This window comes from Eutrema salsugineum, unplaced genomic scaffold (genome assembly GCF_000478725.1).
Source record: "Eutrema salsugineum unplaced genomic scaffold, Eutsalg1_0 scaffold_6, whole genome shotgun sequence".
NCBI lineage: Eukaryota > Viridiplantae > Streptophyta > Magnoliopsida > Brassicales > Brassicaceae > Eutrema > Eutrema salsugineum.
In genome coordinates this window covers 2591857-2615571 of record NW_006256547.1, presented here as the reverse complement: position 1 = coordinate 2615571, position 23715 = coordinate 2591857, and the positions used below count along the sequence as shown (strand labels likewise).

The following is a 23715-nucleotide window of genomic DNA, read 5'->3' as shown; positions in this document are numbered from 1 at the left end:
GTGATATTACTAAAATGATAAGAATAAGTAGGAATATTTCGAAGTTTCCTACTTCTATTTCTATCCCCAGATTTCAGTTAATTTGGTCATGTGGGGAAGTCAATGGCCGAATCGATCTCAGTTAGATTATGGGGCGGCCATAAAATCTCCAAAGACGAATGAACAAAGCTTTGTAATTTATCATTTTTCTCAACCTTTCGCAATCTACGAAATTACGGGTTCCCCTTCACTCGAATATTAATTCCATTTTTCAACCTTCTTATATTGGAACTCTGCTTACACAAACAACTCTTCCTCTCTTTTGCTTACTCTTCCGCACAATCTCTCCTAAATCTAATCTCTTGCTCTTGCTTCCAAAATTTGTTCTTTGTTTTATATAAAAGTGATTACAAAAATTTCCATCCAGAAAACGTTGGATTAAGCTCGTTTCACGGTACGTCACTCTGTTCCATCATCAAGTTTATGATAAAATCCTTCTGCGAAATCAAAGAGCAGAAAACGATCAAACCTCTGTCTGATATTCCTCAGAAATTTCTCCTTGTTACAGAAGCAAGAAAGGGTTTTCGGGAAGCTGTTGACTTTTGACTTTTTCTTTGGGTGGAGTCTGGGAAGGGCTAATAGCTCTGTTTTCTTCAGAGAGATAGAATGGTCTTGTGAGGAGGTAAAAAAAAATGTTGAATTTGAAGAGGGCTTCACTGATCTATTTTCATAAATTACGTCAAATGGATTAAGCTTAATGGTTTTTACCATGTTCATGTGGGGATTCCTCTTCCTCTCTGTTTACTTCATTCCTGGTGTTGTCCAATGGACATGACTTTTATTTTTCCATGTCTAGCTCTCGGGATTAAGCTTGTCTAGTTATTACTTTAATCAGAAAACATCTCCACTTTTTCCATCTTCATGGATTGACCAAACAGTTTCCATTAGTCTAGTCTTTACTGCTCCCCTCCCTATTTTTTGCTTTCACCTGGAAACCCTTTTACGTTTCTCTCTTCTGCTGTGTCTGTTTATAGTTTCCTCGTAGAGTTCACGTTGAGTTTAGGCTCTAGTCTTTGGTTTTGGGTATGGCAGAGTTTGAATCAAAGCTTCCTGTCTCTGGAGGGAAAAATCATGTCTTTGAGGCATGTCACCATGTTGTTAAGGCACTGAGGGCATCTGATAACAACCTCGATGCCAACTTGAGAAAGCTCCTAAGTGATCTAGAGTCGCATCTGTCAACGTTTGGGATGGTTGATACCAAAGTTGAAGAAGATACAGGATTCTCTGACATGGACGAGAGATTCAAAGAAGCTGTGAAGAGAATCCTCGGTTGGGAGACAAACCAGTCCACTATATTGGAAGCTGGTCCGTCTGAAGCTAATCACTTCTTTCAAGCCCTGTATGAAGTTCAAACCTTTCTTATGGGTTTCAAAGCTTTCCCCATCAAAACTAACCTGAAGGAGAAAGATGTTTACAACCAAGCCACGGTTGCTCTTGACATCGCGATGGTGAGGCTCGAGAAAGAGCTCTGTGATGTTCTGTATCAGCACAAACAGCATATAAAGCCTGAATACTTGGCTGTTAGTTCCCGTGGGAAGGATATTGTCTACGACGAGTCCTTTGTCTCCCTAGATGATGAAGTTGTTGTTGAAGCTTCTTCACTCGAAGATGATGAACAGACTTTGGGATTCCAAGCTGCTGATATGGTTGATCCCCTCATCATTCCTCACATCAAGGCTATTGCAAACGCAATGTTTGCTTGCGACTATGGTCGAGCATTCCGTGAGGCTTTCATCAGCGTTCGAAGAGAAGCTCTGGATGAATATATGATCACACTCGAATTGGAAAGACTCAGCTGTGTCGAAGTCCTTCAAATGGACTGGGAGGATCTGAACTGCGCAATGAGGAAATGGACAAAGGTCTTAAAGATCATTACTCAAGTCTATCTCCCCAGTGAGAAACGGCTCTGTGAACAGATCTTGGGAGACTTTGATCCGATTTCTACAGCTTGCTTCATTGAAATCTCAAAAGATTTGATTCTATCTCTCCTCAACTTTGGTGAAGCTGTATCGCTGAGATCTTGCCAGCCAGAAATGCTTGAGAGCTTCCTTAGCATGTATGAGGTTTCAGCAGAGATTCTCTTGGATGTCGATAACCTCTTCTCGGAGGAAACAGGCTCGTTTCTAAGAATGGCTTTCCACGAGCTGTCCAAGAAGCTAGCTAATCGTACAACTACAACATTCTTGAAGTTCAAAAACGCAATAGCCGCGAATGAATCCTCACGTGCCTTTCCTGGAGGCGGGATACATCACCTGACCAGGTATGTAATGAACTACTTGAAGCTTCTCCCAAAGTACACAGATGCTCTAAACTCACTCCTTGAGAACCTTGAAGTTGATGACTCAATCCCGGAGAAAACTGGTCAAGACATCCTTCCTTCCACATTCTCTCCCATGGCTAGACATCTCCGGTCAATTGTCACAACTCTCGAGTCCAGCCTCGAGAGAAAAGCTCAGCTTTACGCAGACGAATCACTCAAATTCATCTTCCTGATGAACAACTTCCATTACATGGTCCAGAAGGTGAAAGGGTCAGAGCTGAGGCATTTCTTTGGAGACGAATGGATCAGGAAACACATCGCAAGGTACCAACACAATGTCACAGACTACGAGAGATCCACATGGAGCTCCATTCTCTCTTTGCTAAAAGACAACAACGACTCTGTAAGTACCCTGAGAGAAAGATGCAGACTTTTCTGTCTTGCTTTCGATGATGTTTACAAGAATCAAACCCGTTGGTCGGTTCCTGATCCAGAGCTCCGCGACGATCTTCACATCTCGACCTCCGTCAAAGTTGTTCAGTCTTACAGAGGATTTATCGGTAGAAATGCAGCTCGTATTGGCGATAGACATATCCGATACACTTGTGAAGATATTGAGAATTTGCTCCTTGATCTCTTTGAGTGTTTGCCATCTCCTAGATCATTACGCAGCTCTCGTAGGAGATGATGAAGAAATTATTTATGACTCTCTCTCTCTCTGTTCTTTTCTTTTGTTTGTTTGTTTTACTTACGCAACGATTTGTGATACATGTAATGTAATGATGTAAATAAGGTTGTAGAATTTTACACTCCATTGTGGAGATGTAATTTGATTTGCAATAATTAAAATAATCGTTTTTTGGTTCGTTTAACCAGCAATAAAAGGGTATTTATTCGTTATAGCGATTGGGCTGTCACTTAAAACAAATGACGACCCAATAAGAAAGACATACGTGTGCAAATCTCTTTTACATCACTGAATTGTCAACGGTCACGATTTACTTGGATCGTTTGCATATTTTGCTACATAAACCCTTCCTCGAACAAGTAGGGTTTTAACAGAAGCCAAGAATCACAGAGGAAGCGAAGTGTAGTCAGGTACTTTACTCTTCACGGTCATTTCTTTCTCAGAAACTCTCTAAGTCGTCAGCTTCGATTCTGTTTAGCTGTTTTAGAGGTTATCTCGTCTCGAATTTTGAGTGATCTTGAGCTATAATCTGAAATTTCTTTGCTTTTCATTTTCATGTGTTTTGTTGCCGATGTTTGCTTCCGATTTGTTTTTCTGATATAGCTGCTTTGTGTTTCCTTTTCCCATCACTGTTTAGTTCCTGAAAAGTCAAAGAGGCAACGGAGAGTGAAAAAATTTAAAAGCTTTGATTGTCGTTTTTAAGATACTGGGAAAGAGTATGACACTGACTTATTTCTTGATAGAAAAATCAAATAATATGAATAAGATCATTACTTTTAAATTGAGTTTCCGGTGGCTAGTTATTTCTGATTTGACTAATTTGGCTTTCTATCTTAGATATCCAACGACAATGGCTTTTCTGAGTAAATTCGGAAACATATTGAAGCAAACCACGAGCAAGCATCTCAATGCTCATGTTTCTTCATCAAGCCCTTCGCTTTTTCAGGCGATAAGGTGCATGTCATCTTCTAAGCTCTTTATTGGAGGTGGGTCTAGGACTAGAAAATCTGTTGAAACGAAGAACTTTCTAGTTGTTCTGCTATGTTCTTGCTAACTTTTTTGAATTTTTGTTTCTGTTATAAGGTATGGAATATAACATGAATGAGGATAGCTTAAGAGAAGCTTTCAACAAATACGGTGAAGTCGTCGAAAGTAAATAACTGACCCATTTAGTATTCTTGTAAATGTGATTGCAGTAGTGTGTTAGTGAGCAAATAGGCACTTGTTTCTTGTGTATGGTTTGTTGAGTTGCCTATTGCTAACCCCGCCTCTTTGTTTTTACACAGCTAGGGTTATCTTGGATCGTGAAACTGGTAGGTCGAGGGGATTTGGGTTCGTTACATTCACCTCTGCAGAGGCGGCCTCTAGTGCTATCCAGGCTTTGGATGGCCAGGTAATTTCTATTGCTGATCTTTAAATCGTTGAAAGATTTATAATGTCTGCGAGCTTCCAGGTGCCTCGTTGGATCAGCTTTCATTGAATTGATTGTATTCACTATCTTCTCTGGGAACGATGTTAGTTTGAACTAAGAGCCCTTTCTCTTTCTGATCCTCCCTCAGACTCTCCATGGCCGGATTGTTAAAGTGAGTTATGCACATGATAGAACAAGTGGTGGTAATTATGGAGGCGGTGGCTATGGAGGCGGTGGCTATGGTGGTGGTGGCTACGGAGGCGGTGGTGGTGGATATGGAGGCGGTGGTGGTGGATATGGAGGCGGTGGTGGTGGATATGGAGGCGGTAATGCTGGTGGATATGGAAGCGGTAATGCCGGTGGCTATGGAGGCGGTAATGCTGGTGGCTATGGAGGCGATGCGACTGGTAGTCACGGAGGTGGTGGATATGGTGCAAGCGGTGGCTATGGATCTAGCGTCAGCGGTTATGGTGACGGTTCAAGTGCAGGTGCAGGTGCTGTTGGTGCCTATAATGGAAGTAGTGGTTATGGAAGTGGCAATACTTACGGTAGCAACAATGGTGGATTCGCTGGAGACAACCATTTTGAAGGAAACCCAGTTGGCAACAGCTCTCAGTTCGGTGGTGACAATGCTCAGTCTGGTGTTGCTGGCCAATATGGCGGCGAGGCTCAGTTTGGAGGCATGGAGAAAACTGAGATAAAGATGGAGAATGGACCAGAAGGAGATTACGAGTATGACGCTGATGTTGCCAAAAGAGCTTGAACCAACTAGCAAAAAATGTTGTCAAGACTTTGTTGTCTTGTCATATTTATCGGATGACTAGTAGTAGTAGCTACTCTATAGTTATTCATGAAGGAAACACTTTATTTAGTAGAATCAGTCTGCTTTTTCTATCTTGAAAATAATTTGTTAGCTTGAGATTGTTTCTTAAGGTATACACTGATTCTTCTTTAAAGCGCTGTGTTCCAGCTTTGATTTTGGTCTGATATACGTAACTTTAATTTTGTTCCTGCACATCTACTACACTAACCAGACTTAAAAATTCATCAAACAGACAAATCTATTGTTGCCTAATTTCATAGATTCTGTTCTGTCTCTTCCATGAGAAACAGCATTTTCTGAGCATTCAACACAACAGGAGATCCTTGTTTTGTTTTCTCAACAATCTGTTTTATCAGCTGCTTCTCCATTTCATTCTCAAAGTCACTGCTTTCTTCTTCGTCTTCTTCTTCCAAACCAATAAAGTCTAACAGTTCCTGCTCCTCCACCTTGGAATCAGCCTTATGATGCCTCCAAGGTGAGCTCTTATTTGTTGAAGAGAAATCTTCTTGGTGAAGCCCGCTCTCTTGCATCTCCAGTGGTGAATCATCATCTTCAGAGTCAGCGTTAATTTTCATCAACTCGTCGTAAGAGTCGTTGAATGCATCAAGTGCTTCCCCTGTTAAGTTCATAACCAAGGGTTGGATCTCAGCAAGATTAGTCTTGGTGTGTTCTGTAGCAACTGGAACTTTCGAGTCACTCTTATATGTCACCACTTCACGGGTTTCCCATAACCTTGACCATGAATTCTTCTTGCCCTCTGATTCCATGACCAGCTGTTCCACCTTCCTTCGGCTCTCTTGGAGTGCCGTCTCGAGCTCTGTTATCCGTTTCTCAAGACGTGAATTGATAACATTATGCAACCGCAAGCTCAATTCGCGAGGTGACACAGCATAGTTTCCGGACTCAGGTGTGGAGTTACCACTTGGATCTTGGTTGGACTCGGTTTCATCTAAAACCTTCCCTTTAACCGGATCAGCTCTCAGCTCACCCTGTGCAAATTCTACCTCGAAACCCGGCTCCATCTGCAAAAAAAAAAAAAAAAAAGCATAGTAGAATTTACAAAACTGAACTTTGAACATCTTGTTTGAGGTTTGGTGATCCTGGTAATGCAAAGGGAAGAGCATAGTTAACATTGTGGACAACTCACCTCTATCATATCAGAGAGTCTTGTCTCAATGTTGGAAGAGTTCATGTTGATTTCTAGTCTTTCAAGTTCAGCTTCAAGCTCTGCTTCTATATTACTTATAGACTGTGAATTCTCAGCTGCCTTTTCGATATCTAGCTCCTTCACTATCAACGAGTCTTTCATCTCGAGCTCATCTTCTAAATCATGTACCAAGTTCTCTGTTTGCTTCAGCTCTTGTTTGACTTTGCTCACTTCGGCTTGGCTTGCCATGAACGAGGACATTATGCCAATCGAGATCCCGATTTGTAACAACATCGTTGCATCACTTAGCCCTGAAAAAAAAAAAAAAACAGAAACTCAAAATGTCATGTACAGGCTTTTCCTTTTTCCAAGTTAGAATAATTATCACAATTTAAAGATTCTAAGAACTTTACCATGTTTTCTACTCTTGGTCGTCTCATTTCCCACTTTTCTCTCAACCAAAGACTCGAACCCGGGGATTCCGCAATTACGTGCAGCGTTATCTTCAGAGTGAATATTTTGCTGGCTCAGCCACAAAGAATCTGCAGTGCTCTTGCTAATTACTCGAGCACCGTCAGTGACGAGCAATGGCCTTGAAACTGAAGCGTGTGGCGATGGAAATGGACTAGTCGTGTAATCTTCCATGGTCATTTGCTCTCTATGAAAACGAGACATTAAGCAGCTTTCCAGAGAACTCAAAGGTTTAGTTAATCGTCTGTACCGCTGGTTTCTCCTAACGAATCTTCTCTGCCTAAATGAAGAACTCAACACTGTGTCACCTGAAAGAGTAGCACTGGTTTTCCAATTCCCATGTTCAATCTCCGGGAACTCAGGCATCAAACCAAACAAAGAATCTGAATGAACATCTTCATAATTTCCAGAATACTCCCCACTCGTTGATGGTACATCCACTCGATTTTCCCCGTCTGAAATCATTTTCTCATCCCCAAACTTGTTATCATTCCCCAAGCTGCTAAGCAGGCATCTAGGAGGAGATTCTGGCTTCACATTCTCTTCAGAAGAAGATTCAAGAAAGTTATCTTTACCTTTCCTTATATTCTGCAGTTGCTTAGCTATATATCCCGTAGCAGCTGTAGCTGCGATTAACCATATATCCATTTCTTCCTCTCTTGTCCTCAAGAATCAAGAGAGCAACCCAAAATTCAACAGTAGAAGAATCTCTCCTTCTTCATTCCAATTGACAGTGCAATAAATCTCTTCCATAAAAAACACCAATCCAATGAACAAACTCCGATTTCAAATCGAAAGCTCGGGCTTTTATCTGAAAAATTTCAGAAACGAATGCCCAAAAAACCCCACTTTCTACCAAACTCTATGGAAATAGAATTACCCATCTGCGAAAACCCAGGAAAAGCTTCGATTTTTCCGTCAGAGATAAGCTGATGAGCAGTAACAACTTCGTTAAAACTACGCGGACATTGCGAGGACTGAAAAAAAAAAAGGGAAGAGAGACCTTGCTTGTGTGTAGCTTCAAATGATCAATTTAACCAATGGAAAAGAGAAGGACTAAGAAATCGAAAGGATAAGAAAGACAATCGGAAAAGGTGGAGGATCTTTGTCGGAAGTTGGTTCAATTGAATCTGCCAAACACAGAAGAATGAACGGCTCTGTCTTTTATTTATTATCTTCTTCGTTTACAAAAAGACGATACGGCAAGTTAGTGAGAAGGTTATTAAATTTCCATCGGAAATAAATAAATAATTTGATTAATTAATCCCTTGATCTCTTAATTCAGAAAGTTAATTAGTTGAATAACCAACTAAGAAAGTTTTGTTTGGGTAACAAAATTGACTAAAAAGGTGAAAAGACAAACAATTATCGTGCCCATTTTACCACCGAAAAAGGTTTCCCCTCACTTTACTTTTCCATATTTACCTCGGCTATAACTTTCCCTTTTACAAACAAGAGAGATCAAGTGGTAAAAAAAATGTGGATTTTCGCATAGTAATTAAACAAATATGATGGATATGGATATGATAATATTCTCCATTTTCCAATATATTTAGCTTAACATGCTATATCATGTTTACATAATATTTTTTCCATTATATTGTCTGTCTTTTCTTGTGACAAATTTCTAAAAGGTAAATATGTTCATTATACCGTAAGTATTTCACGGCTGTGCCTTTTTTTTTTCTTTTTGACGGAAATAAAAATGGGATAATAAGAATAATTTTGAAACCAATAATCATATCAACAACTAAACCGAATTTCAGAATATAAGTTTATATTCTGAACCGGTATTCAATAACCGGTGCCTACAAAGACCATAAAACTAGACCGAATGCAACTTCTCGGTAAAGCCTGAAACCGAAGATAACCAAGATACATAGAGAGTTTGTTCCTAAGCAAACCCAAAGCATAACACACCCAAGAGAAGACACAATCTTTCTTAACCTTTGGTCTTAATATTAAATGAATAACTCAGAAACCCAAAGCTCCAAATCGCAGTCAAAAGTGCGGTTTCTGGGTGAAAAATATAACTAGAGAGGTTTAGATGCAGCATTGTCTATGTACGCCACAGCTTCTTCTTCAGAGAATCTTCCTCCTTCAACAAGTCCCCTTACCAAAGTGTTGGCATAAGCTTTTGAAGGAGGTCTTAAAGGGATCTCACCGGATATGAAATTCTCAACAGCAGAAAGTGTGCAACTGCAATTTTAAAAGTTACTGTGAAACCGCAGGAAACAATGAAGTTGGAAGAGAGCATTTGCTTTGCGGTTAACTCGGTTTGAGCAGCTAAAAGGAAAAAGGAAAAGGAAAACTTACGTCATTGTAAGTATAGGGATGTCGCATTGTTTCCCCAAGCAGACAACGTTTCCATACCAGCCATCCTGTAAAATGTCCATACACGAATGTAAGTGTTATTATTACATGTTTCTCTAAGCGTATCAATCAACATTTGTTGTCTGACTAACCGAAGCAGCTTCAAGTGGAATGGATCCTTTGTTCTCTACTAACTGCAGAGCAGCTAGATCAAAGAGCGGAGAATCAGAATCTACTTTCAAGCCATTTTCCTGAAACAGAACATCATTGAACTGCTCAAGCCTGTTGAAGAAAGACAAAAACGATGGCGGAATAAGCAGAAAAGATCACGAAATGATTCTATTATATGGAAAGTGAAACAGAAACTGAGATTAAGAGTGGTACACTTAACGTGATTCTATACAAGCACATGTGAGTTTGATCAGTGAGGTTAGCAAGGGGATTGGTAAAAGCAACTCCTCCTACACCCCAAGTAACTGTAGATTCACGGCCAAAGAATAACCTGTGTGGAAATGTTTCCCACATTATTTCTTTTGGTGGACTTTTATCCATTGAACCAACACATGCTCTTTTCATTCCCTCGACCTGAAAATAAACATAAACGGCGAAAGCTGCGTTAAGTAAGACAGAAGCTCAGACTTGAACTGAGAAAAAAAAAAAAAACGTAACAGGGTTGCTTACTTGACCCCCTTGAATATAGCAAAGGAACCTCGGTTTCCACATGTTGGATCCAAAAGAGGCATACCAAACGTCAACCTTTGCGAGATTAGTTCTCCAAGATGGAGAAACAGTATCTACTTGGTGGTTTTCAATGTTGAGTTTCGACATTTGATCCAGGATTTCATGAGTGTGGTCTTCGGTTTCAGAGTCGGAGCTTGAGGCAAGGATAATCTAAAATGACCAAACAAAAGCAATTTTCTGATAAGAGATTCAGAGAATTTCTAGAAAAAAGAAGCAGAGGAAGTTAGCAGAGAGGCAAAGAAGTTAAGAAGCAGTTGCTGAAAGAAGTGAGGTTTTCCAAAAATTGATCTGGCAAGGAAACACTCTCCGATGGACAATGAAACTGGAAATGGTAGATAAAAAGAAAGGTGCCCAACTGGAGTAGGAGTTTTCTGGTCAATGAGCTTCCATGATAATTCATCTGCAAGTGAAGTCCAATAAACACATAGCCTCTTGCGTACCTTAACCACAAAAAATAGATGAGCTTTGTCAATAAATAACATAGCAGACACTATGGAATAATTTTGACAGAAACCTGAGCTGGGAAAATAAATCGTTGCCAATTCATAAAAAATTGTTACAGATTGTGAAATGGGAAAGTTAGAAGATAGGATGATACAGAACCATACCGCTTGTATAACACGCCATGTAGACTCGAATGGGTATGCTTCAGAAGAATCTTGAATTGGTTTGTCTTCAAGCAAAACTTGGACACATGCCAGTGAAGACTTTGCAATTGAGTCAAGATTGTATCCTCCCTCCAACGCCATCACAATCTTTCCTTGTGCAAACTCCATCAGCTGAGAGAACATCGGCAAAATAGTGAGGTAAAATCCAAGTGTGGATTATGTAATTCAAAGCTAAACATCCAGCCAAAACAAGCAGTGTTATCTTAAGTGATAGAGACTTGTGGATCGTAAATACAAACAATGGACACAAAGAGGCACCGACCTTCTTCAACAAAACTGAATAGCCATATGGTGTAACACGACAACCCCCAAGTGGATCACCAATAGCTGTTAAGAGGAAATTGTAAAGGTTACGCACTGCTTTATATATAGCCTTAAAAAAAATGCTTAAACCATATATACCTGCATCAAATCCAGCTGAAAGCAAAATAATATCGGGATTGAATTCCTTCACCACAGGAATCAAGATATGGTCCCATGCGGCAAGATAATCTGCATCTCCACATCTTCCTTGCTCCCATGGAACGTTTATGTTAAACCCTTCACCTGGGCCTTCCCCAACCATGTTATAATATCCATCATCACCCGCTGGATAGAAGCCTCCAAACTCATGCCTAACAGAAAATGCATTTTCAGTCACTTTAAATGCATAGAATAACTCAATAAAGATTTTGTGCAAAAGTAGTTTGGAAAGTCTGAGTAGAAAATTGGCTCTTAAAACATGACAAGCAACATCAAAACAGAGGTCGCAAATACATACCTATGAGCAGAGAAAAACAGTACACGAGGATCTTTCCAGAACATCTTCTGCGTACCATTTCCGTGATGTACATCCCAATCAACTATCAGAATTTTCTTAATACCTAGATCCGGCTGCATTTAAGAAAAGCAAAAGAGGTTGGCCCACAAAAACACACCAAAGAAATGTGACAAAAGAACTTTGAAAGTATGGATAATAGTCTTTACTCTTTCGTTTAGTAAATAACTAGCAGCAACTGCGACATTGTTGAATAAACAGAAACCCATAGCTTCATCTGCCTCAGCATGGTGCCCTGGTGGTCTAACAATAGCAAAGCCACAATCTAACTCTCCTTCTGCAACTTTCTCCGCCACCTGTTAAGTAGCAAGAAAATATTGTTACTTATTCCCATTCGTCAACCGAAAGAGCTTTTCTGTCCTCCAGTCAGAAAGAGACAAGTCAGTTACCTCCACAACAGATCCAGCTGAAAGATATGCAGCTTCAGATGAACCTCCATTCAGATATATTGAATTCAAATGTGAAGCAATCCTGTTTCTCCGATAATCCTTCTGTTTTGTGCTTAAACTCTTAACTAAATTAACATGTTCTTTTGTGTGAACCAATTGGAGATGCTTATCTTCTGCTTTGCTACCACCAAGCACCACACATCTGCAAAAGGAAAGACCAAAATTGACCGAACATAGATACCATTTCAGCAGAATCCAAGAAACAAACGTTGACATGTACACTTCCGAAATACTAGATTCTACCTTCCTAACGCTAATGGGCTACCACATTACTCTAATTAATAGTCTTAAGAGTAAAGTCAAACAAAAATGGAAGAAAGACAAAAATCCAGAGAGGATTATGAACTTTCTTTACGCTAGAGTTAACTCAAACAGTCAAACCCAAAACCGTCAATAACCAAAAGGTAGCCAAATTATGAAGAGTCGCAAGTAAACGTATAGTAAATGTCTTTCAGTGGAAAAGAAAAAAAAGGTTAACCGAGCTATGAATAACACACATATATAGAATAAATTCAGCAGCATACGAGATTACGAACCTTTTGATTCTGTGTAATACACAATTCAGAATCAGAAGATTAAAAGTAACTAAACAAGGAAAACACATTGGGGCTCGTATCTCAGCTAAGAGCAACAAAAAGTACCCAATTTGACTAAATCTCAGCAATCTATTTTCTAGGGCTTTATCGCCAAACAAGAAAGCCGCACGAGAAGAAGAAAGTAGGAACCTTTGAGCGAGTCCAGTGAGCTGAAGCTTCTCCCAGATAACTCTGATGCGATCAGGACACTCTGGATGATCCTCGCCGTCAGGTGTGTCGTGTTTGCACATCCTCTCGTCGTATAAAAGACCAACCTTTCGCTTGCTGTTCCCAACGAAATCTCCGTCACAGTCTCCGCATTTGTTACCGGAAGAATCGCCGGCCATGGCCATCTCGGGGAGATGTGACAGTCTTATCTTCCGACGATCAGGGAGAGAAGAAGGGTCAACGAGAACTGAAGTGAAAAAACTTCAAAGTAATTTTATTTTTCAATTTTGATCAATTTTATACTTTAATTACATTTTTCTTTACTTTATTGATTTGACCATTTTTGATATTTGTAGCTTCTTTGGAGGGAAAGTGAGATACTTAGCACTTCGACCAATCATAATACTCCAACAGGTCACACTTTACTAGAAACCAAAATGATTTAAGAAAAACCAGACCGGAGTGGCCTGTTGAATCGGGGTTATCAACATTGATGAACCGCATAAACCAATTTAAAATTAGTGAACCGGCGAAGACAATTTTCATCAAAAACGAATTTATCTTGCTGAGCATCCATCCTCTCTAGCACCTTTGGAACATTTTCATTTCGTTATACAAAACTGATGAAAGACAACTCGAATCTTCAAGAAACCGGAGAAAGCTCGAGATCGCCTCGCCGTCTAACTCGCTCTCAAGGACTTGCAGAGCGGCAAGCGCAGCTTTGTGCTTCTTTCTGTAAGGTATATCTCAACTTTGGCCAGTCTCTTGTGATATTTTGAAACGAGCTCCCTCTTGGCCTTTTCATGAGCAGCGATTAGGGTCTCTATCTCTTCTTCCTTGCCCGCAACAGCTCTATCCATCTCCACCTCTATCTCTGCCAGCAGTTTGCTGTATACAGTGACCTTGGAACGCAAACCAGCAACCTCCTTGGTATTTTTTTCTTCCTTGTCGTGCTCTTTGCTAAGCTGACTTTTTAGCTCAGAGATGGTGGCATTGGCCGCTTTCAGCTCATCGCGCTGAGCTTTATCCCGTCGCATCTGTTTCCTGAACGTAAGCTCACAAAAATTGACCATGCTGTTTTGGGCTTCCCACGACTGCCACATTACGGGAGTTGGTCACACTGATGGACGGATGTTTTAAAAACTAATAGAGAAAAAATAATATAAAGAGGAGAAGCTAGCTTACCTCACGCCAACTTGAAACCATACATTGATAAAATTCGCAAATTTTGGGGTTAGAGAACGCATTGTTGGGCTTGGCATGTCGAATGATTACATGAGCATTGTCTTCAGTTTCGATCATCTAGAGTGAACACACAGAAGAAGCTAAAAGGAAAATAAAAAGAAGAAGAAGAACAAGCAGATGAAAGCTAGCGAAGAGGCAAGGAAACTCTCTCCAATGAAGTAAAAGAAAAATACCCAACCGGGATAGGATTTCTCGGATCAATCAGTTTCCACGATAATTCTTTTGCGAGTGAAGGCCAATATGCGCATAACTCCTTACTTACCTATAAAACCCACATGAAACAGATGTGTTTTGTCAACTAATAAGTACCACAGGCCAATTCATGGAACATTGTTTCAAGATATAGAGTCATACCGCTTGTATGACATGCCATGTAGACTCGAATGGGTATTCTTCACAAGAACTTTGAATTGGTTTGTCTTCAAGCAAAACTTGACACGCGAGTGAAGGCTTTGCAACTGCAACTGAGTCAAGGTTGTACCCTCCCTCTAATGCCATCACAATCTTTCCTTGTGCAAACTCCATCAGCTGAGAGAACATTAGTGATAACATATTAAATGAGGTCGAATCCAAGTGTAGATTATGTAGATTATGTAGCGCAACACTTGGCTAAAAAACCAGCCAAACCAAGCAGTGTATTCAAAATTTTAGTTTTCAATTTTTACTAGGATTTAATTATAAACACATTACATTAAGTTGCAGTGACATGCCGGAAAAATATAATTACATAAAAGAAAATAAATAAAGGATAGATATTGTGATATAACAAATAAATAGTTTATGCTTTTATGGTTTGTAATAAAGGATTGTAGTCTATAATATTTCTATCGAATAGATTTGATGCAACTTTCATGCATCACCTGATCAAAATTTGTGCACACAGTCAATATTTTTTTGGATTCATGGTGTTTAAAAATGGTTCATATGGTTTATGGTTTGATTTTAATATTAGAGAAAAAGATTTATGTGTTAAAAGAGCATATTAAACATTTAGTTCTACAGTATTTGCCTTATGAATATGGTTTGGAAAAAACATTCATGTGCTTAAAACAAACCACCTTTTATGCTTTTGAATCTACATACGGCTTATTGATGAAAAACCAGTGATCCTCTTAAATTTGGGTTATGATTGAGCCAATAGTAATTACACTCGGACGTATCCATTTATGGTGTAAACTTTCTCCTTCAATACGTTAAATATTACTTTAACATCTTAGGCTCCTAATTATGGTTAATCTAAATATCACTTGAAAACACCTTAGACTCCTAAAGTCCTTATAATGATTAAAAAATACTTTTAATTTGATGATTGGAAACTTCTCAAAATTAATAAATCCTATGCCATGAACCAGATTTGAATTGGTGACACGAGGATTAATGGATCTCACACAATGTATTTAACTATTATTTATTATGGTCTTCTGATTACGGCCCACTATTCGCTAAAGTCTGATAAAAATACACCTAACCGTCCGGTTTGGTAGTACAATTTCGTTTTCACATTATCCGATTTGTGGCATAACTCTATATTCCACATTTTCGCATAACTGAAACTTGATTCTCTAGAAAACCGAGCAACCAGATTCATATATAGATAAATCAAAGTCAAAATCCAAGTCATTCATTAACCAACATAAAAACTACTTAAAGTTAAAGTTAAACTAAATCAGATCGGTTCTCAAAACCAGACAAGCTAATAAAAACATAAAAATTATGTTAGTAATTTGGGTACAAGGGAATCATTCATGAAGGTGACCGTCTTTTTACTAAAGAGCAATATTAGAGTCTAGAGATTTGGAACTTATAAAGGTTGTAGAAAAGGTAAGTGAGATTTACTGTTTTATATTTTCTGATGGAAACTTAGGTACTCATCTTCCTCTTCTTGCCATTCGTATGCATTATTCCTTCATTCACCTCATATCCATCTGGATCCCATGTCCTCCTCTTAGTCAGTGTTCCATTGATAATTTTTCTCTCATTTTGTGTATCTTCTTCTTCCTCATAGTCTTTGATTCCTATTGTCTGCCTTATCCATTGCAGCAAAGTTCCTGATTGCCATCACTGTCATATCCACTGCTTGTTATCACTAATTTATTTTTAGATTATGTATTTAATCATTAAAGAGTAAGACACTTGTATTTTTCTAAAGAAGATAGGATTTTATAATTCCGAAGGATTAGAGCAAATTATATATGAGTAGAGAATTGTGTCATTGATTTTGATTAGAGTAGTAAAATCGACTTCTATTGAAATTTAGTGTGACTTTGGTTTTTGAAAAAATATTTATGTTTTTAGAAAATCTAAATTAGTGGAATAGTTTAATTTAATTTTTTTTAATTTTTTTTATCAATGTTGATGTGTCATAAAGAAGAAACCTGATGTGTCAAGCTCTTGTGAGACATATCGAATTTTTATAAAATAGATTAGATTTTGCGTTCACGTGTAGCGTGAGCATTATTTTGTTGATACAAATTTTATGCAAACAATTATATTTATTAAGATATAAATTTTATATATTAGTATTTTAATGATATATTAAAAATATTATGGTGTTAATCTAATAATTTTTTTTATGTAATTTGTGAGGCTTTTAACGGTTTTGTTTTGAATCTATATACAGTATGTCATATTTCAAAAACGTATTATTTGGTCAAACACTTATAAGTTAATATACTCAAACCAACTAAAATTTGTACAAAATAATCAAATGCTATTTTTTTTAGTGAAGATTCAAATGCTACATTTTAAACATAGTATTGACATAATGATCAAATATTATACATTAACTTTTTCAAATCAAGAAGATAATTTTTAAAATCATTTTCACTTCTATTTCCATTTTATATCTGTATTTTAAAAACAATTAAAAACAATAAAATTTAAAATTTAATCTTTTTATCCTCTTGTTTAACCAATACAAATTTTTATTTTGATATATTTATTTAAAAATCAACAAATACAAAATTTACTTTAAGATTAATAACAACTTTAAATTTAAATAAAAAAAATAGTTGAATATGAAATGAATAAAATCACACAAAATTTGTGAATTAAATAAATTTTTTCAATTGCTTTTGTAAACTTTTAAATAATTTTTCAATAATTAATTATAATTTTTTTTCATCAGTTCATTTTTATTGTTGTTATATCTGTTTTTCAATGAATATATCATATTTTTTTTATTTTAATGATTTTTGTATAATTATATTCAATTTTATCATAAATATTCTCACTTCTTCAAATTATAATTAAATAGGCAAAACCAGTATAATTTAATACATTCAAAAATAAAAATAAAATAACAAATTGAACAATTCAAAACTAAGAATTTTTACATTAATCTAAGCTGTTCAGTGTGACTGTACTTCAAAGCTTTATCTAGCTGCAAGACGGTCTTTCTCCAGAAGACCCAAAAGGCCTCGAGGAGGGTATTCAAAGAAAACCAATCCTTGAGGCTGTCCTTCTAATCGGCTTGCTAACCATTCTGCACACGAGTTCTGTTCTTTGGAGATATGGTAAATCTCACACTCCCAGTCCTTCAAGATCATCTCCTTGCACAATCTCAGAATCGATTTTCTTTTGAGGAAAAGGCCCGAATTTGTTGTTAGAGCATCGATGATCTCACGGCTTGTTGTCTCCAAGCGGATTCTTCGGCAACCGCTGTCCCAGAGAGGTTTAAGGCCATGATAAATTGCTAAAAGCCCAGCTGTGACTTGAGAGATGCTCTTATGACACCTGACGTAGCCAAACACCCACTTCCCTGATTCGTCACGCACTAATCCAGCAGATCCTGTTAGATCCTCAGACAGATGGTTCCAAGTTCCATGTATATTAAGTGTCACCAAGGGTGGTGTCCATATCTTCTCGAAACCAGGAGGTAAGCTCAGTTCTTTCTTTACCTTTCCCGGTGATCTTGAAGGATTCTCGATACCAGGAGGTAAGCTGACTTCTTTGTTCTCCTTCCCCAGTGAGATTGAGGGAGTGCGTTGTGATTCTGCAACTAGCTTGAGAGCCAGACTCGGGGTCGGGTAATCAGTGTCTAACTCCATGTCAACAACATCTCCTTCATCAAAATCTTTATTAGTTTGATAAGAAGTTCCTGGAACAGGTGCTTGTGAGATTTTGTTCTGGAGAAAAAAACCCCAAAGGTAGTTTTCTGTTTTGTTCTGCGTACTGATGAAAACTGCAAACACAAAACAGATGTTATCTTAAAGCCAATTGATTGAGAAATTATGGACAGACAAAAGAGATGCAGAAATGCAGTGGGCATACACTGGGAGGTCTCGTCCAATACTTTCGAGGAGAACATCAACAACTCCGAGCCTTTTATATTAACTTTGATCATGGCATTGCGAGTCACCATGGCTTCGAACAGATGAACATGTTCCCCTTTAAACCTGAATGAATGAGGTGTACATACCCTGATTGGATAAGTTTTCTGATAACAGCGATAGAACAGTATAAGAAGCTTGTCCATTGAAGATAAGGGCTTTTGAGAACCTTTCAGTATTCTTCTCATCTGGGAAAAGGTACAGTTCCACATTCGATAGCCTTGGGCTTCTGTGAAACAGATCATCCAAAATATGGCCTGTAGGAAGCAGTTCTACCTTGAGTAACGTAGGCATCTCCTTTGAAAGTCTCAGTGCCTTCCCGCAGATCTTGGATGCCGGTTTAGCCCAAAACTCGCAGTCAAACTCAGACAGTATGGCAGAATCCACAATGCGTCCCCTGGTACAGTGATTAAAAGCAAAAAAGTTCATATATACAAGCGAGGAGGAACTGCAAAGCTAGTAACTTGTGAAAATCAAATGATCCTAGTTTACGAAGGAATCGAATATTGTCATAAGAAAATCAAGATATTGGCATCATGAATCTTATTCTGGTCATGTTATCTTGAAACCATTAAGCTTCTGCATTCGCATATCTTCAGTTTCAACAATGTAGCATATGCGTAATGTGAAAAAAGATTTAAGGATTGTTCAACTTTCTGGCAAGGAAGACTCACTTGATTTACATGAAAGAATGCAAATAAGGCTAAGTGGAAAACAAAGAGTATTTGTACAACATTTCCTGTGGATACTGTAACTAGTTAAGAGTAATGGCAATACTATAGGAAAGTGATCTGATAGACGTTTCTAACAAAACATGTGTAGTTCAAAAGACAATTTGGAATGTTAAGTAACTCACTTCCAAGTAGGATGCAGAGCTGGTCGATATAGAAGCAACTCTGAAAGTCTTTCATCAGAGGTTGGTTGGCATGTCTCCTTGGAACCATGATCTTTATCTCTATCACCAACTTCCACAACTGTCCCTAGAGAATCCAAGAAAACGCAAAAAAAACAAGTTTTTAGTCATCCAGGGGAAACAAGTTTAACATACTTGGCTTTTAAAACATTAAAAGAGAAGAAGCAAAAGATATCACCTTCTAGAACTTGTGTCGCATTAGCAGCTTGTTGTTTAACTCTTGAAAGAACCTGCAAAGCACGTGGACTAGGAGGAGGCTCAACCGTCCTAGATTGAGAGACACTTCTTGGATTACTTCTCTGCCTCACTGGTGTAGGATTCATACTTAAAGGTCGAAGACCACAAACAAATTCTCTTGTGAAACTTAGTGCAGGATGAGCCGAGACAGGTCTTGGTGCTTCAGAAGTGAGACGAGTCGGGACAGGTCTTGGCTCTTCATGAGTTTGACGAGGCGGCGTAGGTCTTGGTGCTTCATGAGTTTGACTAAACGGGGTAGGTCTCGGTGATCCAGAAGTTGCACGAGCAGGCATATGTCTTGGTGGTATAGAAATTGGAGAAACCGGCATAAGATTGACTCCGGATGATAGTTGCATGGCTTCCTCTGGTGTGATCAACTTAACCTTTGAAGATTTAGGTAATGGATTCCCTCTGGCAACTGGATTTGAAGATTCAACCCGCAGTTTACTCCTGCCAGGGACTACTTTGATCGATTTTGAAGGCAATTTGCTTTGACTAGGATTCATTGATGACAAATCGGGAAACCTGCAACAATAATGAAAATCAGTCAAATCCAAGAATCTAATTTGAGAGGAGATACAAAATCATACTACTACGTACTAAACTCTCGGCCATACGAATCAGAACAAATTCTAACAATAATGAGGAACTTAAGCATACAAATCCAACGATTCATCCGAACGACACTAAGAAAAATCAATTTTTTTGAAAGGAAGATGAAACGACAAAGATAGGATTTTTCACGCATACTGAATCGTTGAATAGAAAGGGATCGAGAAACCTGAGAAGCTTGTAGCGAGGAGATAGAGAGAAGCTGAGATGGTAGAAACCAAACAAAGGGTTTTTTCGTCGAGATAGAAACGAAGGAGGCGTGACAGAGAGAGAGAGCGAATCAGGCAATATAACAAACTAAATTAGAATGCTTGCGGAGAATAAACGATCCACAAAACAATAATTTTTCAAAGGCTGAGAAAAGAAATACATCAAAACCCTAACAAAACCCAAAACCCCCAGTTACAGAACGTGTGACAACAAATGCAGATACACAGGAACACATAATCAACCATTTGTCTGTTCGAAATGAAAAGCAGCAATTTCAGAAAATCAAAAACTATCTGCTTTTTCTTTTTACTTGGCTAGTACGGAATAGAAAGAAAGAAAGAAAAATGATCAAAAACAAAAAAAAAAAATCAGAGAAAGCCACTACGTAACAAAAGTTTAGTGATGAGAAAAATCAGAGAATGTAGTTTAAGATACCAAACGACTCGGCTTCGTACCGTGAAATCAGAAGCCAGCCGAGAGTTTTTTAATGTTGAAAGGGGAACCAAAAAACCATGTAGAGAGAGAAAGAGAGTGGCCTAGTGCGAAGGTGGGAGAGAAGGGGCAAAGGAAGAAGACAATAGAAAAAGATTAATTGCAATATAAGCCCACAGCTGTTAATTAAATAAAATATACCCTCATACTTTACAACCATTACAAAAGGAACGCACTTTTCTTAAGGTTGTATAAAAAGGTCCATCTGAACGATTTTGATGTCAAAAAATTCGACACCTTTTTCAGTGGGTTTAACATTGGGTTTTGCGTAATGTTTAGTAATTTACTTTGGAAACATTCAACCATGCAATTGTTTAAGAAATGACCATATTAACGAAATTCCATCGACCATGAGGGAGTTTAAGGAATTGTCTTTTTTTTTTCCTTATGAAAAGGTGTTTCTATGAGAGAAAGTGAGAAACGTGTTTTTTTTTTTTTGGTCAAAAGAGAGGAACGTGTTTCTATGGTATTATATGTGAACCATCTCACTTCCTTCGAATGAATGATTTTCAGAATAAAAATATGGTAATTCACATATTTTAGAATTCATGTAACTCATGTTATATGAATGAAATTATTAGAAAATGATTAAAATTTTGAAATGCAGTTTAATTGTGTGTACCAACTGGTCCAGTCAATCCAAAAGAAAAGGCAGACGTATGTTGCTATATTTGGTAAACTCGGTTAATGAGTCCATACGTTGTCATCAAAGCAGCACTATCATTTTTTCTGCGAAACTTCTGGTTTTTAATTTTTCAACAAAACTCTGGTTAATTATAATTGGTCCAGATGTGTCAGATTTTTGTGTAGCTGTAATTGTAAATTCACAATTTTATTAGAATTGAAGAAAAAAATGAATATGATATACATTATACAGCATATATGAAGATAAAATACTCCTTAAAAATAATTCGACACCTTTTTCAGTGGTTTAAACAGAACAACTCTAAAGTTTTCTCATCAGGAACTGCTTGACAGAGTTGAGTAGCAACTAGAAAAGAGCGCACACACACGTAGAAAAATAAGAATATACACGTTGAGTGTGGCTCAAAATGAGAAATCAAAGAAGTGCATTCTCACTATTTGAAAGTAACTTGTGATCCAAGGAAAAAAAACTGTATCCCAATCAAATTGATAAAATATACACACAAAATATGACCTCTTTACTGATCTTTTCTTCTGTACCTGCAACAAGACCATATCCGTTATTTCTTCAGAGATCAAAATTTGAAGGTTTCACAAATTTTCACCCAATGGAAACAATTGACAACACTTGGAGAGCTACACAAAAAAAGGTTAGGACTTTCCGTTAAGAGTTTCAATCAATTTAGTATGGTGCCACTTTAAGTCTTTAAAGGAGTTTACCCATCAGCTGAAGCGTTCTTGGTTTACACTTTGGTGAGGCATTTCTGTTAAAGATTGATCCAGAGAAGAGATCCGAGTCTGATGTGGTTGTGCAAGGTGTTTGCTCAAAACCCGAATCGTCCTAGTTTTTTTAGGAAAGGCCCGAGATGGTTGGTGCTGCTCCTTGATTTGAGATGTGTCATTGAATATTGAGGAAGTTTCTTTAGCTGCATAAGCAAAATTGGAACCTCGTAAAAGACTCCTACGAAGCATTTAGATTAACAGGCTAATAAACCGATATGGATAAATCAAAGGCAGTTTCTATATTTGATCCAACAGAGAAGGCAAACTGAATTCATATGGAGGTTTACTTTATAAGTAGTTGGCAAGTTTATACCACTCAAAACCAAAGTATCAAGTTCTTTATAAGCTCTTCTGTATCTTCCAAAAAAAGAGCGAGAGAGATAGGTCTTATCACCTAGTGGACTTGTAGGTGGCTGTAGGGGTAGATGACTCACTGGGCTGACATTTGCAGAGATTTCATATCTAGAGTCGCTTGTCAATGCCTGAAGGATTACTGGCAAAGAAATTTCTGCATCTACAGCTTCTTCCATAGCATTAGTTCTTAATGTAGTGGTTTCGTGATCTTCTACTCCGGATCTGTTAGAGTTCTTTGGATCTGAGGAACAATCAGCAACAGTGGTTTCTGAATCCATTAGATCCCCAGCAACATCAGATATGAGCAATATGCGAGATGAAAACCGGCACACTTCACATAGCCAAATAGGAGGGACAGATGGTAAAAACACCCTTGTGCAATAACTGAAAGACACCGAAAGGAAGAGCCATGAAACGAAATTATTTGAGTGTAAAAAAGCATTCTTTGTTTCTTAGAGCATCATTTTCTTACGTATGCTCTCGTGTTTCTCTGCACTTGAAGCATATCATCATCAAACCCGCAATGCCAACACTCCCACATATCTCACAAGGCTCCTATGCATAGGAGTAAGACAAGATTAACATATACATCAGTATACAGGAAAGAAGCAATGCCAAATTTAAAAGAATTGTATCAGTATCACACGTTATGAACTTTTCAATTTTAACCAGAACCAGATAAGGAACATAGTGCCGAGAAAGAAAGACCCACACTTTACATAATAAACAACCCTAAAATCTCTTATACATTGTAACAAGTCCTGAAACAGTGAGGACCCAAAGATTCCGGACTCATTCAAGCATTTCATCGAACAGTTCTAGCATATACTCTTCTGAAGAAACACAGAACCAATGTATAGCGATTACAAGAAGAGGCGGAAATCAAGATAACCCATTAAGCAGTCACAAATCACAAGTCGCGACGAACATAAATGCAAAAACCACAAACCAACATTAACAATTGCAAGTAAAGACTATATATAGCTTTACCGCCGGATTTGGGCCTTACTCTCGATTCTTGGGAGCCTTTGTCTGAGGAAAGTGACGAACTTCCGGATTCATCTTCGTTCCCGTTTTTCCTTTTCATTGATTTTTGATCAAAGGAGTCTTCAATGGTGTCCAAGGATATGCCTGAGACGAGGTTTCGATGTGGAACGACGGAAGATGCAGTTTTTCTCAAGAACACCCAAAACCTAAACTTAAATCTTGATTTTCATATAAACGAAAGGACGAAGAATTTTTTTTTTCGTTATGGAAAAAAAAAATTGAAGTTAAATTTAATTCTTCTAATTAGTTACCCACTTACCACCTCCTGAATCTTTA

The 23715-nt window shown here is 38.0% G+C and overlaps 6 protein-coding genes across 6 annotated transcripts; 2 read left to right on the top strand and 4 right to left on the bottom strand.

Moving 5' to 3' along the window:
• The first annotated feature begins 115 nt into the window (after positions 1 to 115).
• On the top strand, positions 116 to 3199 carry LOC18012434 (exocyst complex component EXO70E2). The gene is made up of 2 exons (XM_006394481.2): positions 116 to 433; positions 548 to 3199. Exon 2 carries the CDS (start codon positions 1065 to 1067, stop codon positions 2985 to 2987), a length of 1923 nt encoding a protein of 640 aa, XP_006394543.1. The 5' UTR covers positions 116 to 433; positions 548 to 1064; the 3' UTR covers positions 2988 to 3199.
• A 93-nt stretch (positions 3200 to 3292) lies between these two features.
• On the top strand, positions 3293 to 5406 carry LOC112083522 (glycine-rich RNA-binding protein 3, mitochondrial). The gene is made up of 5 exons (XM_024151557.1): positions 3293 to 3397; positions 3825 to 3973; positions 4071 to 4139; positions 4274 to 4380; positions 4547 to 5406. The coding sequence occupies exons 2-5, from the start codon at positions 3838 to 3840 to the stop codon at positions 5159 to 5161; spliced, it is 927 nt and encodes a 308-aa protein (XP_024007325.1). The 5' UTR covers positions 3293 to 3397; positions 3825 to 3837; the 3' UTR covers positions 5162 to 5406.
• A 38-nt stretch (positions 5407 to 5444) lies between these two features.
• LOC18012399 (coiled-coil domain-containing protein 39) lies at positions 5445 to 7487 on the bottom strand. Its single transcript, XM_006394480.2, has 3 exons — positions 6782 to 7487; positions 6369 to 6679; positions 5445 to 6243 (listed from the first exon to the last, which is right to left on the bottom strand). Exons 1-3 carry the CDS (start codon positions 7485 to 7487, stop codon positions 5476 to 5478), a joined length of 1785 nt encoding a protein of 594 aa, XP_006394542.1. The 3' UTR covers positions 5445 to 5475.
• A 1215-nt stretch (positions 7488 to 8702) lies between these two features.
• On the bottom strand, positions 8703 to 12841 carry LOC18012381 (histone deacetylase 5). Its single transcript, XM_006394479.2, has 13 exons — positions 12553 to 12841; positions 11768 to 11969; positions 11528 to 11674; positions 11322 to 11434; positions 10964 to 11175; positions 10824 to 10888; positions 10502 to 10672; positions 10250 to 10333; positions 9834 to 10043; positions 9544 to 9737; positions 9305 to 9434; positions 9156 to 9220; positions 8703 to 9038 (listed from the first exon to the last, which is right to left on the bottom strand). The coding sequence occupies exons 1-13, from the start codon at positions 12753 to 12755 to the stop codon at positions 8873 to 8875; spliced, it is 1962 nt and encodes a 653-aa protein (XP_006394541.1). The 5' UTR covers positions 12756 to 12841; the 3' UTR covers positions 8703 to 8872.
• A 4348-nt stretch (positions 12842 to 17189) lies between these two features.
• Positions 17190 to 20618, bottom strand: LOC18012380. The gene is made up of 7 exons (XM_024151045.1): positions 20574 to 20618; positions 20078 to 20110; positions 19238 to 19821; positions 19003 to 19120; positions 18316 to 18543; positions 18088 to 18212; positions 17190 to 17998 (listed from the first exon to the last, which is right to left on the bottom strand). Exons 3-7 carry the CDS (start codon positions 19800 to 19802, stop codon positions 17190 to 17192), a joined length of 1845 nt encoding a protein of 614 aa, XP_024006813.1. The 5' UTR covers positions 19803 to 19821; positions 20078 to 20110; positions 20574 to 20618.
• Positions 20619 to 21674: 1056 nt separating this feature from the next.
• On the bottom strand, positions 21675 to 23532 carry LOC112083558. Its single transcript, XM_024151829.1, has 5 exons — positions 23402 to 23532; positions 22865 to 22947; positions 22433 to 22776; positions 21976 to 22181; positions 21675 to 21795 (listed from the first exon to the last, which is right to left on the bottom strand). The coding sequence occupies exons 1-4, from the start codon at positions 23477 to 23479 to the stop codon at positions 21979 to 21981; spliced, it is 708 nt and encodes a 235-aa protein (XP_024007597.1). The 5' UTR covers positions 23480 to 23532; the 3' UTR covers positions 21675 to 21795; positions 21976 to 21978.
• Between the last annotated feature and the right edge of the window lie 183 nt (positions 23533 to 23715).

Coding starts and splice junctions, on each gene's coding strand:
- LOC18012434 (XM_006394481.2), top strand. CDS start 1,065: ATGGCAGAGTTTGAATCAAAGCTTCCTGTCTCTGGAGGGAAAAATCAT.
- LOC18012380 (XM_024151045.1), bottom strand. CDS start 19,802: ATGAATCCTAGTCAAAGCAAATTGCCTTCAAAATCGATCAAAGTAGTC. Junction 19,121..19,237: donor TGCGACACAAGTTCTAGAAG/GTGATATCTTTT, acceptor CTCTAGGGACAG/TTGTGGAAGTTGGTGATAGA. Junction 18,544..19,002: donor GCTCTGCATCCTACTTGGAA/GTGAGTTACTTA, acceptor TCACTGTACCAG/GGGACGCATTGTGGATTCTG.
- LOC18012399 (XM_006394480.2), bottom strand. CDS start 7,487: ATGGATATATGGTTAATCGCAGCTACAGCTGCTACGGGATATATAGCT. Junction 6,680..6,781: donor GACCAAGAGTAGAAAACATG/GTAAAGTTCTTA, acceptor TTTTTTTTTCAG/GGCTAAGTGATGCAACGATG. Junction 6,244..6,368: donor GACTCTCTGATATGATAGAG/GTGAGTTGTCCA, acceptor TTTTTTTTGCAG/ATGGAGCCGGGTTTCGAGGT.
- LOC112083558 (XM_024151829.1), bottom strand. CDS start 23,479: ATGAAAAGGAAAAACGGGAACGAAGATGAATCCGGAAGTTCGTCACTT. Junction 22,777..22,864: donor AGAGAAACACGAGAGCATAC/GTAAGAAAATGA, acceptor GGTGTCTTTCAG/TTATTGCACAAGGGTGTTTT. Junction 22,182..22,432: donor GCCACCTACAAGTCCACTAG/GTGATAAGACCT, acceptor TTGCTTATGCAG/CTAAAGAAACTTCCTCAATA.
- LOC18012381 (XM_006394479.2), bottom strand. CDS start 12,755: ATGGCCATGGCCGGCGATTCTTCCGGTAACAAATGCGGAGACTGTGAC. Junction 11,176..11,321: donor CTGTTTTTCTCTGCTCATAG/GTATGTATTTGC, acceptor ATTTTCTGTTAG/GCATGAGTTTGGAGGCTTCT. Junction 9,039..9,155: donor ATCCCTATACTTACAATGAC/GTAAGTTTTCCT, acceptor TTAAAATTGCAG/TTGCACACTTTCTGCTGTTG.
- LOC112083522 (XM_024151557.1), top strand. CDS start 3,838: ATGGCTTTTCTGAGTAAATTCGGAAACATATTGAAGCAAACCACGAGC. Junction 3,974..4,070: donor TTCTAAGCTCTTTATTGGAG/GTGGGTCTAGGA, acceptor TTCTGTTATAAG/GTATGGAATATAACATGAAT. Junction 4,381..4,546: donor TCCAGGCTTTGGATGGCCAG/GTAATTTCTATT, acceptor ATCCTCCCTCAG/ACTCTCCATGGCCGGATTGT.